This window comes from Carlito syrichta, unplaced genomic scaffold (assembly GCF_000164805.1).
Source record: "Carlito syrichta isolate Samal-C Ts95f unplaced genomic scaffold, Tarsius_syrichta-2.0.1 Scaffold302384, whole genome shotgun sequence".
Taxonomy (NCBI): Eukaryota; Metazoa; Chordata; class Mammalia; order Primates; family Tarsiidae; genus Carlito; species Carlito syrichta.
This window is the reverse complement of record NW_007246480.1, coordinates 45,158-62,104: the sequence shown is the minus strand read 5'-3', so window position 1 is coordinate 62,104 and position 16,947 is coordinate 45,158. Positions and strand designations below refer to the sequence as shown.

The window sequence follows — 16,947 nt, the reverse complement described above, 5'->3', positions numbered from 1 at the left end:
GAGAGCGGCCCACTGCACTCCAGTCTGGGTGACAGAGTGAGACTCCAACTCAAACAAACAAACAAACAAAAACAAACAAAAGATATAGATAAGGAACTCAAACAATTGAATAGCAGGCAAACAAATAACAAATAACCTGATTAAAAAGAGGGCAAAACCTTAAATAGACATTTTTCAAAAGAAGATACACCAACCAGTATATGAAACAATAGACTTCATTAATCATCACGGAAATGCAAATTCAAACCACAGTAAGATGTGCCCTTACACTTGTTAGAATGTCTGTCATCAAAAAAGATGAAAGATAGCAAGTGTCGGTCAGGATGTGGAGAAGAGAGAACACTTGTACACTGTGGGTAGGACCATAAATCAGCACAGCCATTTTGGTAAACGGTATGGAGGTTCCTCAAAAAACTAAAAACAGAACCACCATATGATCAAGAATCCTGCTTCTGGGAATATATACAAAGGAACTGAAATCAGTATGCAAATGCGATACTTGCACTCCTGTTCACTGCTGCAAATTTCACAACAGCAAAGATGTGAAATCAACCTAAGTATCCACCAATGGATGACTAAAGAAACCGTGGGGTGTGTGTGTGATACGTACACACACACGAGAATACTATTCAGCATAAAAAGCTGTGAAAATCTTGTCATTTGTGACAACGTGGATGAATCTGGAGGACATTATGTTAAGTGAAATAAGCCTAAGCCAGGCACAAAAAAGACAAATACAGCATGATCTCACTTTACATGTAGGATCTCAAAAGTCAAACTCAGAGATATAGAGAATAGAATAGTTATTATAGAAGGAGAGAGGGAAGGAGAGGGAAAGAGGAGATGTTGATCAAAGTGTAAAAATTTCAGTTAGAAAAAAGAAGGTCCTGGGGGGATACAACATCAATAAGGGTACCTGATCTCAAACCAGGCAAAGTGGGGACCAAAGGGAGGCCCAAACTTTACTTGTACAATGACCACTTGTATACTAATCCTGAATTGTACCCCATATCTTTAGAATAAAATTAAAAAATTATAAAAAAAGAAAAAATAAGGTTTTGAGGTCTACTGTACAACCATGGTGATCACAGTTGATAATAACGTATATTTCAAAATTGCTAAGAGTACATTTCTTTCTTTCTTTCTTTCTTGTTTTTTTGAGTTGGAGTCTCACTCTGTCGCCCAGACTGGAGTGCAGTGGCCGCTCCCGGCCACCGCAGCCTCGACCGGCTGGGCTCCGGCAATCCTTCCGCCTCAGCCTTCCAAGTAGCCGGAATTACAGGTGCGCGCCACCACGCCCGGCTGATTTTTTGATTTATTGTAGAGATGAGGTCTCGCTGCCCAGGCAAGTCTCGAACCCGCGGGCTCAGGCAATCCACTCCCTTCAGCCTCCCAAAGGCGCGGGATTACAGGCTGAGCCACCGAGCCCGGCTAAGAGTACATTTCAAATGTTTCACCACAAAAAATGATAAGTGAGGTGATATATGTAAATTAGCTTAACCATTCCACATTGTATACATATATCAAAACATCACACTGTACTCCATAACTATGTGTACTGTCAATTAAAAATTTAAAAAAGAACTAAACAAAACTTTTAGAGATGAGGATGCCATAACTGAAATTTTACAAAATCAGTGCTTAGTTGTAGCCAGCAGACAGACCTGAAAAGATTATTCAAAATGCAACAAAGAGAAGACAAAAAGAAAGGCTAAGAAACAGAGGATTCAGTGAGAAGGTCCACCATATATCTAATCTGCATTGCAGAAGAGAATAAAGGGAATGGGGAAAGGCAGTATTTGAAGAGATAATGGCAAACTATTCTCCACACTTGAGAACATGCATCAATAACCGTATTTAGGAAGGACAACAAAACACTGGCAACTTCAATAAAAAATCTATAGCAACATACTGGTCAAACTTCAGAAAACACAGGATACATGCAAACAACACACACATATAGAAAAAGAGAGAGATATCAATCTTAGCAACTGCAGCTAGAAAGAAAAGTCTTGTATAAGAGATTTTCTAAAAAGTGATGATTAGACAACAACTTACTTTTTTGGAAGAACGAAGAAAAGCACTAAGAAAAGTGGAATAATGTCTTCAAAATGCTGAGAGAAAATAAGTATGACCTGTAGATTCAAAAGAACTGATCTTCAAGAATGAGGGCATATTAAAACTATTTTCAGAAAAACAAAAATCAAGTTAACATCAGTACACTCACAAATGGATCTTCTAAGCAGGGGTTGGCAAACTATGGCTCAAGGGCCAAATCCCCGTATGGCTTTGTTTTAAAGGTTCATGAGCTGAGAACCATTCTTACATTTTTAAAGAGTAACAAAAGACAAAACAAATGATCAAAGAATAATATGCAATAGAAACCTTAAGTACCTCACAAAGCCTAAAATATTTACTATCTGGCCCTTTAAAGAAAAAGTTGGCCAACCCCTGTAACAAAGGATTTGTTTTCAGGTGAAGAAAAATGATCTCAGAAGGAAGGCCTGAGAAATAAGAAACAATAAGTAAAAATATCAAAGGCAAACAGGTAGATGGATGTAAACAGATATTAATCACTCAAAACAGTAATTAACACGTGGATAAAAACGAAAAATGAAAGAGAACAAAAATCCTGGACAACAATAAGTATGGAGTGATGATAGTTCAAATGTTAAAGGTCCCTGTCTACTTCATAAAGAAGGTAAAGATATTAATTTTACTTTGTCTAATTAAGCATGTATGTTCAAATGCCTTAGGTAACTGTTAAACAAGAGAGACAGCACATAAAACTTCAAAACTATCAGGGAGGAAAAAAATGAAACAAGGGCATTCAAAAACACAAACAGAAAAAAACAATAAAATATGCACATTGGCAATTTTTTCAATAGTAAAACAACAAAAATAACCCAAATGTTCAACAATGCAGGGATGGATAAATAATCTGTGGTTTGTTCATTTTATAAAACATCATACAGCAGTGAAAATAAGTGAATTTTAACATGGAGGAATCTAACAAAATGTTAACAGCAACAAAGTGTAGAATATAATCTAGAATATTATTGACATAAAGTGTAAAACATGAAAAGCAACATATTGACTTGGAATACCTACATATATGATGATACTAAAAAGAAAAACAAGAAACCTCCACACTAAATTCCAGACATGTTACCTGTTGGGGGTGAAATGGAAAGGCAGTAAGGAAGGACATCAGGAGACATCAAAAGAATTGCTGATGTCCCATTTCTTAAGCTAAGTAGTGAGCATACTGGGATCCATCTTATTATTATTCTTTGTACCTTATGTAGATAATACATATTTTTTCTAAGTATAAAATATTGCAATTTTAAAGATAAATAAATCATCATCCTGCTATTTAAACTGATGCCTGACTTGGGTCTAGAGACTAAATCAAAAATTTTCATGACAAATTTGTCCAAAGAATCTTCTGTATCACGTAACTACAGTTATCTTTTATGTTTATGAGATTATAAAATTTCATCAGGGAAAAAATCCAGAGCAGGTAAAACCTGCAATTTAATGGAATACGTATGTCTATATTCATATGAATTGCCTGAAGGCTTGTTCTCTAAGAACACCATTCAACCCAGAACTAATAAAATCCAAGTAGATATGTTGAATTTTCCAGGATAGTCTTTGGGATCCTAGTAAAGTCACTTCACAGATATACTACACATATTTTTCTCTACATAATTCAGAAACCCTTTGAAAATAGCTTTAAATTTCAGGTAAACTTAGAGTTAACAGCAAAAAGTTTTTCCATAAATGAAAGAAGGAAATTGAAATACATTTATCAAGGAAAGAAAAACAGTCAAATTTTACTACTTCATAATTTGTGTGTGTGATAGCTGTATAGCTAACAGCCAGATATGCCAAGGCAGCAACCACTAAGCAATTTCAAAATAAGTTTAGGAGCCTAATCATAGCTGACTTCAGTTTGGGTTACACCAATTTTTTTACACTTGACAAATCAATCTTCTAAAAATGAAGTTTCTACTTTAAAATGTATATTATTTTGCTGCTGTAACAATATTGTTGACAATTAGGTCCTATGATTTCCTACCCAAATTACATATGGGATTATTGGGTGGTCACAGTGATCAAGACATCCTGGAGCTTGGATAGCATTTTGTAGTACCAGTGAAATCTTTTTTCCTGGCAGCACTGTTTGCCATTGAGCCAACTAAAAGGCCAGGATGTGTGTGTGGTATAGGCAGGGATGAATACTATTTTGGATGAGTTTAGGGTGTAGGCAGAATTGTATAGGCAGGAAATTAAGACACTGGAAAACTTGCTATAACACAAACGATTACACAAGGCTTCAGTATATTTGAGGCTGGGGCAGAGCCAGATTGACGGAAGGGCTATTCTAAAGGTCTGAAACTGGCAGGCCCTCCCATCACACTCATTTAAGGGGCCTACTACAGAATTCTAGTTAGACAAGACTATGGGGTTTATCTAGTTCAATTCTTTCAACTGATGCTTAAATTGCTAGTAGAACATCTGAAAGTTTGCATAACCCCTCTCTGAAAACTTCCAGTGAGAGGGGACTAGATGCTTCTCTGAGGAAGCTTATTCAACTGGGGAGTAGTTCTAATTATTTAGAAGAGTTTTTCACATTAAGCCAAAATCTGTTCCCATGTAAGTTCTACTCATTGCTCCAAGTTCTCTCTCTGGAACCATACAGAATTAAGTCTAATTTAGTAATGGCAAATATGTGGCCATAGTTGATCTCCCCTCAGAGAATGCTCTAAGAAGCAGATTCAGTGTCAGTCTTAAAGCATTACAAGCAACAACTTGAATCAAATAGAGGTAACAATTAACAAAACCCATTTACCATGCTGAGTCTAATAACTCTTTCATGTGAATTTTAAACATTTTAATACTACTCTGAAATTTGTCTTTATATTATCTCCTTCGAACCAGAGAGAGAACTAAAGAGTATTATCATCATCTTAGATTACTGTTAACTACAGAGGAAGATATAGAGAGAACTGTACTGTCTGGTAGCCTTATTAAGCACTTAAGCATTTGATATGTGTATACCTTATAAACTGTAAAATATCAGATTTCAAAAACTTACTATGAAAATAGAAAATACTTCAGTAATAATTTTTATTAATGTATTGATTACATGTAAAATATTTTAGATATAGATCACAAATGCTCTTAAAATTAATTTCATTTTTCTTATTTATAATGTAGCTACAACACTGAAATTTGTATCTCTATTGAACAGTGCTGAATTAGCTCTCTTTGGCAGTTTAATCACTGCACTGACTTGTCATGAATGCTCAGGTGACTAAAAACCCCCTAAGTTGTAATTCTCCCAGCTCTTGCAGTCTACCATTTTAAGACTTTGCATTCATCTTTATTAAATTTTTGCTTGTTCAACTCAGCCCATTAATCTAATCTATTAATGTTTGGATTTTGAGCACAGACTTTGGCACACAATAGGTGCTCAATAAATTCTTATTAATGAAGTTTGTTATCCAGAGCATTAAGACTTCCTTCTCAACTTCATGTTCCACATAAATCAAATGTGCTTGCCTAGATCAGTGTTCTCATACAAGTTCTACTAGAGGCCTCAACTCATTCATGTGATGATCTTTTGAACAGACTTAAAAATGCCATGCTTCTCTGCCCTTTATACAAAGTCCTTTTTTTGTAAAGCAGTTTTCTTCTTGTACTGCTTTTCATTAAAATACCTCCTTGGGTGAAGGGTTCTTGCTTTTTTAACTTCCCAGCACCTAGTATGTACTTAATGAATATTTGATAAACACATGACACAGGCTACTATATCATTCAGTTCATATTTCTACAATAATCAAAAGGACAGCATGAGATTCTGAAAAATGCTTCCTTGAAATTCAAATTCCCTATATCTACAGTGCTTTTCCAAATAGTCAGCTGGGAATGGTGGCTCACACCTGTAATCTCAGCACTTTGGGAGGCAGAGATGAGAGGGCTGCCTGAGCTCCGGGGCCTGAGACCAGCCTGAGCAACATGGCAAGACCTCATCTCAAAAAAATTAGCCGGGTATGGTGGCACATGCATGTGGTTCCAGCTACTTGGAAGGCTGAGGAAGAAGGATCTCCTGAGCCCAGCAGGTAGAGGCTGCGGTGGCTGTGAGTGTGCCACTGAACTCCAGCCTGGGCAACAGAGTGAGACTCTGACTCAAAAAAAAAAAAAAGAAAAAGAATTGCCTGGGAGGAATGTAGAAATCTTTCACATTAACTTTACTTAGTTCTCTCTCAAGACATGAGGCATGAAATTAGGTGCTATGGAACGTGAAGGTCTAGGATGAGAGAACAGGAAAGGTATTTTATCGTGTTTAACTAGATTTTTTAAAAAACTTCAAAGGAAAGCAGCAATTTATTCAGGAACAGTCTTGCTTAACTGTATCTCCAATTCTGGCGCAGAATATAATTTGTTTACTACTTTTCGAATTGATAAAAATCTAAGTTTTTCCTTATGTAATTTGGGAATGAGATCTACATTGCTAACCTCACAATTCTGAGGCTCAACAGAGATGATGCTTGGACGATCAACCCTAACAGAACAGCACAAACGTTTTTACTAGCTTTTTTCTTGTTTTGTCATTTTCCTCCTCTTCTATTTTCTCATCACCCATCATCTCTGCCTTCCCCTAATTTTTTCTCTTCTTTACTTTCTCCCTCAACATTTCTTAATTGATCAACTAGAGATAAACAATTTTTTCAGTGTTTCTGAATTCAATGTTCACAACTATTAATTTTAAAAGCAGTGAAGTAAAAAGCTTCACCTTATGAGGCCATTTTATTATTTTGTAGGTGGGTGGGCTTGCATTCGAAAAATGATTTCTCCTCAGCCTTTTCAAGAGTATGCCACATTGTCTTAGTCAAAGCACTTTTTATCCTAACCTGGCAGTCCAGGAGAAGTCACACTGAGGGTCATACTTAGCCCAAAAGGTGGAAATTCCTGTCACCAACCAAAGATACCATGTAGGATAGCCTAGAAGCTTTCATATTCAAATACCAACACATTGAAATCTTTAATTCATGCTTCACCTTAGGATAAATATGAATGCATTCAATTTTTTACAACTTTGTACATCTCCTATACTGTAAAATACTAAATTGCATTTTGATGTCAAAACGCTTATTAAGTGAAACAGCCTCCTGGAGAAAAGAGAAACTGTTTATAATGATGGATATAACATCACTTTAGTGATAAAGTTATTTTAAAACTTTGAAAATGAGCCACTGCTACATCATGTCATTGATCAATTGTAATTCGAGAAATATAGTTCTTTTAATATTATTCTGGTAAACCAAAGATTAACCAGAGAGTTTAGAATTGAACCATCATTGTTCAAAGTCTTATACATAGAACTAGCTTTCCTGTGAGAAAACATCGCATGTGCTTACCACAAAGCAATCTCACTTTGGTGATTAAATAGTGTCACCGTTGCCCATGTCAGCGACAACTAAAACACATGAGGGGGACACAAAAAAACCTGGAATTGTCATTTGATAATTGTAGTATACTCAGAATTTGTTTCTCTGGATCAACCAAAGTTTTTATCCGGAAGTTTTGAGAAGGTTGAATCACGATTTGCAGAAGAAACATTCTGATTTGTGGCAAACAGGTGACTGGTTTTTCTACCATGACGATACACTTGCCCACACCACTTAGTGTGCAGCAGTTTTTGATCCAAACTGGCACAACCCCGTGTTCCGCCCTCCCAATTCACCTGATCTTGCTCTGAGCCATTTTGTTTTGTTTCCCTGGATGAAGAAAGTCCTCAAAGGGAAACGTTTTGTTGATGTAGAAGAGGGGAAACGAGAAAACGGCAGAAGCACTCAAAGGCATCAAAACTGATGAGTTCAAAAGCTGTTTTGAGCAATGGAAAAAGTGTCTTGATAGATGTATTGCATCAAATGCAGAGGGCTTTGAAGGTGACTGATGTTTAAACATGTAAGAATAAAGGCACAACTTTTTATAAATAAATTCTGGTTTTTTGGAGTCCCCCCTTGTATATATGGATTACAATGTGCCAGATGCCTTCAGCACACCTTATACATACTAATTTATTACCTTCTCAAAAAACCAATTGAGCATTATTGTCCTCATTTTTATAAAGGAGAGATTAAGTACCTGCTCAAGGTTGTAAGAGGTAATGCTAAGAAGTAAACATCTAGACATTTTGGTTTTAGAATTTGTGCTCGAATGGTTATGCTGAACTGTCTGCTCAATTAATATGATCCCATACTTTGTATAGTCTAGATGCTTGAGAACATATTAATAGGAAAGCTGAATATCATGAAAGCTTTAAAATCTCCTGGAGGATTGTTTTTTAGGTTCTCAGTATTAACTTGTTTTCTGTGTCAATGCAGAACGCAGAAAAACTGTAATTAACTGGATCTAATTAATTTAATTAGATTATTTTCCTGTACACACCAATGTTCACTTAATCATTGCCTTCAATCACCAGAATATCCCATTACTAATCAAGAGGCAAAAGAGGAGCCTCATTGTGTTCTTTCTAATTATCTATATAACGTATGCATAAATCTCAGGCATATATTACTGAGAATGTCTCTGTAGGTTTTCTTACCCTTTTTACATTCAAACTCAATATACTTTCAAAGTTTAGCTTTGATTTGTGTAAATATTCTTACCAGCGAAATATCATCACTATCATTCAATTCAGTTTTGTAGACTAACCTGAAACATACACGTGCCAATGACCACATAATTACTGCCACCATATGCAATTAGGTTTCCTGAATCCCCACTGTCAAAGGGATTAAATTCTACTACATGCACATAATCTTCACAATCCACAGTGTAGGCGGCATTTCTTGAGGGATCTTGCTTCATCTTGTATGTCAAAATCCAAGTGGTTGTAAAAATAAAATAGCCTTCTACTTGACGTCACAAAACTGTGGATTATAGCACAGATACAATTAAAACAGTCAAAGAGTTAGTCATTCAGCAAATACATCAACATAACGTTTTGGCATTGCAGTAACAGACAGTTCAAAAGAAACATTTAAAGTATCGATCAAGGGACAGAAATTGTAGGGAAAAACTCGATCTAATTAACAATTCAATACTTGCTCCACATCTTTCCTCTTTTCCACATTTGTGACACCCGCAGAATATAACATCATACAATTCTGTTTAGAGTATCTAAAAGATATAGTGAGTACTTGAAGAAGTAATCATCTTAACAGCTAATACGTTCAGGAAAACTAATGATAGTGAACACTTAATGAGCACTACTTGAAGGTGCCGCGTTTAGGCATTTTACTGACATTATCACACCTAACATTTGCATAAATCGAAAGACAAGGTCCTACCTATGGTCACCATTTTACAGATGAAGAAAGTGAGGCTTCAGTAGGTTAACCAATTTGACAAGACTGTAAGCAGAGCCAGGACTTGGAAGACTCACATACACTACGTGTAGGGAGGGCACCAGTGCTAGAGAAGAAAAACATGGCCTACTGGCGTGAAGATTAGTCCAGGGATAGGTATGATCCAGCGCGGAAAGTGCTATCACATAAGCAGATAAAAATACAGTGTCTGGAGGAAGGAGTGCCCAAACAGATGATATTAAAATATCCCTAAAAGCAGGCACAAAACCTTAACTAACCTGTGGGGCCACAGTGTGTATTCTGGGAGTATCATTCCCATGTGAGAATTATGAATTTTAAAAAGTTGTCTTCTAAATTAGACGCAAGAGTTGTCCTGCAAACAGTCTGGGCTCAGCAAGAGATACAGCAAGCACCTAACATACTGGGAATAAGAAGCTTACAGACTCGTAACCTCAGGAATGGGCACCCGGGCCCGGACACCAGCAGGTGACCAGCAGGTGACGGGCCAGCCGGGGCAGAGCAGTACGAAGCGCAGAAGTCCGGAGGCCAGCAAGTGAGGCCCCGGCTCCTCGCAGACCGCAGGTGACAGCAGGGCTGGCGCCAGCCCCTGCCCCCGGCCCCCGCGCCCACGGCGGGCAGCCCCCCGGCCTCTACGCTGGAAGGCCACGGAGGCAGGAGAGCGAGTCCCACCACCAGCCTCTCCCAGAGCCAGGCGAGCCCCTCCTCCCACCTCCTCGAGCCCGAGGTCGCAGGGAAGGGCTCCCGGGGACGCGGCGGAAGCGCGGGAGGCAGGGAATCGTCCGCGCGGCCCGGGGAACTCCCGCGGGATACGCACCGGAGGGCGCAGGGGAGCGACCGGCGGAAGGCGGCTTCCGCGAGGCCGCGGGGCGCGCGGCTCTGCTTCCGGGTCGGAGGGCGAGCGCGGCGATTGGCTGCCGGCGCCTCCCGCGAGGTTTGAAAGTTCTTCCGCGGCGACCGGCTGCGGGCGTGCGGGCGGGCGTAGGTCCCGCCTCTCCTGAGTGGCAGCCGCGCCCCTCGGGTCCCCGCGGGTCCCCTGGCCGGTGAGTCTCGCCTCTGCCCTGTTTGCCCCGCGCGCTGGTAAATACGATTCAGGCCGGGCGTTTTGGTGACAGCGGAGTGCTTGTGATGGGGAATTCTTGTGCGGGCGCCCGTTGGGGTAGAGGGTATGGGACCTGGGGCGGGGGGCGGGGGGTGCACAAAGGCCTTCTAAATGATGAAAGTTCCTGCCTCGCTCGATTTGGGCTTTTCTTAAAACATCATGCCTCTCCCTCTTTGTTTCTGTGATTCACTGCCCTGGTCATTCCACATGCCAGCTCCCTGGGGGTCGGGTCTGATCTGCTTGCCGGGTGGGTTGAGGGTCGTGTCCCCATAAGACGCCTGCACGCTCAACCACCCTGTTCTTCAGTTACCCGAGTTGGAGTTGCCTATGCACACTCGCCTGGCTACATCCAAGCAGTGCGCTGTGCTCCCTGTGCCTGCCTTACAGCGAGGGAGCAGGGAGGCCCCGTCCGGGGCTGTCACCTGGAGGACTGAGACCCTAGAGGCCCGCTTCAGGTCCACTGGTGAGGCAGGACACCAGGCTTCTAGTGCCACTGTGCCTGCAGACTCCAGTGCCTCAACTTCCCTCCCCTGACTATTCTGTCCTCCCAAGGGGGCTTGGGGACATGCTCTTAACAGTGACAAGGGCACCGACTGCCACTTTTAGCTGCGAACCTGCTCCGCGCCGCCCCGGGTGGGTTCTGGACTTGCTTCACGCACGTCCCCATAACTCTGCGAGGTAGGAATCGTCTTCTGGTTTCTCAGATGACGAAACTTAGGGTCATGAGAGGTTTTAAACACTCAAGGACCACAGCTGACAAATGGGGAGCCGAGAAGCAGCCCTGCGGTATCTGACCCGAGGTGGCCTTCTTCCAGCCATCTCACCTGCCTCCCCAGTCACAATTTTGTCTCACAATTTTTGCTGCCGTGCAGCTTGGAATCTGATTTTTTTAAAAAACAAGCGTGAATTGTCGCTGCTGCCTTATAGTGCTGTTTTTTTGGCTTGCCATTCGTTGCCTCCTCACCTTGGTCTGGAAGGTAAGCAGAGAGGGCAGGCGTTGTTCCTGTGTTCCATGCGGGGATGCATCTTGCCAGGCTGCCAGGTGGACTGTCCCTGAGGCATGCACAGCCCCTGGCTGCTAGTGGAACTGGGACTAGACCAGGGGTGGCTTTTGTGCGACCAGCTCCTGAGCTAAGTAAGAGTGGATTTTACGTGTTTAAATGGTTGGGAAGAAAATGAACAAAATAGTATTTTGTGATGTGTGAAAATTATATGGAATTCAGATTTCAGTGTCTATAAAGTTTTATTGGAGCACAGCTGGGCTGACTTGTTATATATTGTCCATGGCTATTTTCACACTACAAGGTCAAAGTGAGTAGTTGTGACAGAGATATGGCCTGTGTGCCTCAAATATTTACTATTTGTCCCTTTCCAAACAGTTTACTAACCCCTGGATTAGACTGTTGGTTTTCTGTCATCAACAGTAATGCTCTTACAGTTTTAATTCAAAATAATGTAGAAACTCATAATGCATGATAATAGCTGTGTTTTTATATGTGCTAGGCCTTGCTCTAAAAGTGATACTTGTATTTATGTCATTTACTCTTCACAGATCCCCATGAAATAAGAACTACCATTATTTTAATTTTCAGTATGAGGAAACTGAGGCAGGGAGAGGTGATATATCTTGACCAAGACTTCAAAACTGGCAAGTGGTGGAGCCAGGTTTCAGAATGGTCTAATTGCAAATAAGTCTTTGTTGATAGCAATCTAAACTCACAATACTACCTTCAAATAATATCAGTAAGAAATTTACTGCTAAAAATTTACTTCGGGCAAACCGATCATGTCACTGAAACTGATGCTTTACTTTACATTTTTTTTCTTTTAAAAGATGAGGCTGATATTTTGATGAGAAATGTAACTCAGCTATTTACAAGGATTTTTATTTATGTAGATATTTTAACCTATAGCCTTCTACCTGTATCTTTAAATTTTTAGAATCACAGATAATGTCAAAATTTAAATAATTATTTTGTAAATATCATATGTCCTTTTTCTTGATCATGCAAACCAGAAATGCTAGTAGTAAACATCTGGGGATTCTGTTTATGCTACATATAAATAGAAGAAAAGGATAACAAAAGGAATCAGTAAATAAGATGAGTACAGAAAAATACCCAGAATAAGATGACGGGCATGTGAATATGTTGGAGACTCGAGTACTTAAACAAAAATAGGAAAAAAAGCCCCAAATTCTATCAGACATGTCTGTAAACTCAGAGAAAGGAATTGGGTGCCTTAGGTAGGCTTCGGTATGTGAAACATTTGCATTACCTCAAATTATTTTGAAAAACTTTTGTCTGCATCAGGAAAAGTTCAATAATACAGTGATTTAAGAGCATAGCTTATAGAGTTACATATCTTGGGTTTAGTTTATGCTGTTTGTACATTTACTTGCTGAGTGACCTGGGGCATTACTTCAGGTAAAAAGAAGATAATAATAGACTTATCTCATAGAACACTTATGAGAAGTGAATGAGATAGTCAATATTAAGTTTTTGAAAAGAGTCTGGCACAAGTAAACTCCTAAGTATTAGCTTCGTGTTGGTTATCACTGTGAAACAAACCACCTCAAAACTCTGTGGCTTTAAAATAGCAATCATTTTATCTGCTTATGATTCTGTGAGTCAGCAATTTGGATTGGACTCAGCTAGATTCTTCTGCTGGTTGCTTTTGGGATCACTCATGTGGCTGCAGTTCATCTCTCAGGTTGACTGGGGTTAACTAGTCTAAAGTAGTCTCTTTCCCATGTCTGCATTGGTATTGATTGTCACTGGGAGCAACTTAGTTTTCCTTTATATGGCCCTTCTGCTTGGACTTCTTTATATAGCAGTCTCAGAGCAGCAAGAGAGGGAGAGCTAAAGCTACAAGGCTTTGTGTTGGGAGATCCCCAAGACCACCCACTGATTGGATGATTCACTAGGAGGATTCAGAGGACTCAGCAGATACTTGTAGTCAGGCCAATGACTGCAGCAAAAGAATACAAAGCAAAATCAGCAAAGGGAAAAGCCATATGGGGTGAAGTCTAGGGGAGCCCAGGTACAAACTTCCAAAGGTCCTCTCCTGGTGGAGCACACTGGACACACTTCATTTCTCCAGTAACATGTTGTGACAACCTGTGAAACATCTGCCAGGGAAGCTTGTTAGAGTCTCAGTGTCCAGGGTTTTTAATTCAGGGCTGAACAGATAGGCATCCTCTGTACCAAAATTCCAGACTCAGAAGGAAGGCAAGTATTCAGTATAAATTACATTGTTTGCATAAACAGTTTAGCACAGTGAGCCACTTTTATTGGAAACCCTCCTGAAACCTAAGTTCCCAGACTAGACTCCAGCTTCAAAGGATAGCAGTCAGGCCTGCTATATTAACTCTTCTGCACAGACCTCTTAAGGCCAGGCTCAGAACTCCAGTATCATTCTTGCCACATTCTGTTGGTCAAATCAAGCCACACAGTTGGCCCAGACTCAAAGGGATAGAAAAATAAGCCACCTCTTTTGGGGCAATGTAGGGATTGGAGGAAATTGGCTTAAAAAAAAATCTATCATAGATGTTTTCATCTATCTAAAAGCAAACATTAAAAAAATGTAGCTTTAATTGGCTATGTGTCTGTATTTATAAGTTTGTAGAATTTGCATGTCTGTTTTGTGTGATTTTTGAGAATTGAAGGTTGAATTTTCTTTCAAAAGATTTGACTTAAGAAAACTAAACGAGAGGAAAATATGATTGGGTAGAAATTGTATTATTCAGTTTTTCTAAATTTAACTAAAAGCAATCTTGGTAAATATGAAATGACCTCTTGTTCATTACATATTTTTCTCTAACTATTCTTCCTTATACATGTTAAATGTTAACTTTCAGTTCAAATAAGATACTTTAACGTTGTATTCTGTCCTTTAAGAGAATGGCGGTGCTTAAACAGAAGTCTGTCTTGGATATGATTAAAGAGTTTAGAAATAATTGGCATACTCTTTGTAACTCTGAGAGAACTACTCTTTGTGGTGCAGACTCCATGCTCTTGGCATTGCAGCTTTCCATGGCAGAGAACAACAAACAGGTTAGTAAACTATATTTAAGTTAACTTTTTAAAATCAAATTTGCATTGCTACCCATTTAATTAAACTTAAGCTTAAGTATGTTAGTTTCTTTGCAATATATGACCACCTATGATAACATACTATTTTCACAAAGCCTCTGAATATTTGTCAGAATATTACAATTGGACTTGAAATAATTTGTTCCAAAATTAAGACCTCCATAGGTATAATTGAACATGGGACATGCACATTTGATGTTTAATGGGAAATCTTAAGATAAACTTGTAACTATTATGATTAAAAATATTTTTATGTAATAAGACTTCCTTTGTTACCCAAAAGAACTTCCAGAAGGCACACATAAGTAATACTTATTTAAATATAATCACAAAATGTTTTATATCTAGTTTCAGACTATGGTATAGATTAATTATTTGTAGGTCAGACTGTGCATCAGAATCATTTAGGAGGACTTTAAAAAAATACTGGCTCCTGCCGGGCGCAGTGGCTCACACCTGTAATCCCGGCATTTTGGGAGACAGAGGTGAGAGGATTGACTGAACCCAGTGGTTTGAGACCAGCCTGGGCAACTTGGTGAGATCTTATTTCTACAATCAATCAAAAAATTAACTGGACATAGTGGCGCGTGCCTATAATTCCAGCTACTTGAAAGGTTGAGGTGGGGCTGAGCGTGGTGGCTCAAGCCTATAATCTCAGCACTTTGGGAGGCTGAGGTGAGAGGACTGCCTGAGCCCACAGATTCGAGACCAACCTGGGCAACTTGGTGAGACCTCATTTCTACAATAAATCAAAAAGTTAGCTGGGTGTGGTAGCGTTCTCCTGTAGTTGCGGCTACTTGGAAGGCTGAGGCGAAAGGATCGGCTGAGCCCAGCAGGTTAATGCTGGGGTAGCCATGAGCATGCCACTGCACTCCAGCCTGGGCGGTGGAATGATACTCCAACTCAAAAAAAAAAAGAGAGGCTGAGGTGGAAGGACCACCTGAGCCCAGCAGGTGGAGACTGTAGTAGCTGTAAGGTACTATTGCACCACAACCTGGGTGACAGAATGAGACACTTCAACTCATAAAAACCAAACCAAACAAAAAAACTGGCTCCTGTGCTTCAATCCTGGAAACTCTGATTCTCCTAATCTGCCCTCATGCTGTAAGCAGCCTTTTACAAATCTACCCAAAATGATTCTCATGCAGTTAGTTAGCTTGGGCCAAACGAGTGTTTAGAATGAGCCCTAGCTAAAGGGCTAGAGGTGTTCAGATGAGAGAAAGATGTATATAGGTCAGAATGATAAGGAAAAGCTTGATTTTAGATAAATGAAGAGAAGGATGTAGAGGAGAAGAGATTAAGGAAGGGGAAAGTCCGTTCCGAAGAAGGATCTGGTTGGATCAAAATCATGGTTTGAAGTTGGTAAAGATACCGGCTTGACTAGAGAGTTTTGAAAGGTAAAATTGGTTTCAGTGGGTCTGTTGGGCTAGATAGTGAAACGACATTCTGATGAGTTATTTTAATTTTATATGCCAATAGCTTCAGACTTTTAGATTTTATAGACCAGTAAAATTTCCAAAACATGTTAGACACTGACAGATTTGACCATTTCTCATTTTGGCAAGTAAGCCCATTGAGGAAAAAATAGTAACTATATATTATCATTATCATTTTGAAAAAGGAAGAATATTTTAACTCCTCAAATTAAGAAGTATAGATCCTTAAAACAAGGTAGTCTTTCCTACATGTAAATAGTTGACATTTTGCATATTTAAAACTATATTAATATAAATCTCAAATATGTAAAAATATAACAATTTATTTTGTATAAGTCATTCTTTGTACAAATATTTATTGAGTTTTTACTATGTGTTAGGCATAATTGTAAACATTGGGATTACAGCAGTGAAGGAAGTCTCCGCCCTTCTGGAGTTAATTTGCTAGTTGGGAGAGACAGATAGTACTACAATGAATAAGATATTTAGTATTTTAGGTCATAATAAATGCTACCGAGAAATATAGACCAGAGATGCAACTAAAGAGTATACAGCGGTTGCGGTGAAGAAATTGTTGCAATTTGAAATAGGGTGATCAGGGAAGGCCTTACTTAGAAAGTGCTATTTGAGCGAAGATTTGAAGGAGAGCAAGGAATTAGCCATGGGAATTTTTGTGGGAAGGGACTGACACAGGTTGGGGGACTTCAAACTTGGGATTCAGCCTGAGAGGCCAAGTGGGTTCTTGGCTTTGAGCAGGAAAGAATGCAAGAGTGAGTCAACTGAGTAATGAAAATGAATGTGAGTTTATTCAAAGAAAAGAGGAACCAAAAGAGGGCTGTGCTGTAGGCAGAGCAGCTCCTGTATATTGCTGGTGTTCAGTTGGAAAATGAAAGCAAGTTTATCGAAATGAC

General features: G+C 39.5%; 2 protein-coding genes across 4 annotated transcripts in view; one reads left to right on the top strand and one right to left on the bottom strand.

Annotated features, from left to right (window-relative positions):
• Positions 1-10,387, bottom strand: part of NUP37 (nucleoporin 37) — a 43,394-nt gene extending 33,007 nt beyond the window's left edge. Inside the window, exons 1-2 of one of the 2 annotated variants that reach the window (XM_008056495.2) lie at positions 10,222-10,387; positions 8,731-8,948 (exon numbers count right to left, since the gene is read on the bottom strand). In XM_008056495.2, coding sequence (XP_008054686.1) covers positions 8,731-8,886 — 156 coding nt within the window. In that variant the 5' untranslated portion in view covers positions 8,887-8,948; positions 10,222-10,387. Of the gene's footprint in view, positions 1-8,730; positions 8,949-9,664; positions 9,746-10,221 lie in introns of those variants that run through there. The other variant, XM_008056496.1, reaches the window with a different exon arrangement.
• A 4,020-nt stretch (positions 10,388-14,407) lies between these two features.
• LOC103258832 (PCNA-interacting partner-like) overlaps positions 14,408-16,947 on the top strand; it is a 44,549-nt gene continuing 42,009 nt past the window's right edge. Inside the window, exon 1 of one of the 2 annotated variants that reach the window (XM_021711576.1) lies at positions 14,408-14,561. In XM_021711576.1, coding sequence (XP_021567251.1) covers positions 14,409-14,561 — 153 coding nt within the window. In that variant the 5' untranslated portion in view covers position 14,408. The remainder of the gene's footprint in view (positions 14,562-16,947) is intronic. The other variant, XM_021711577.1, reaches the window with a different exon arrangement.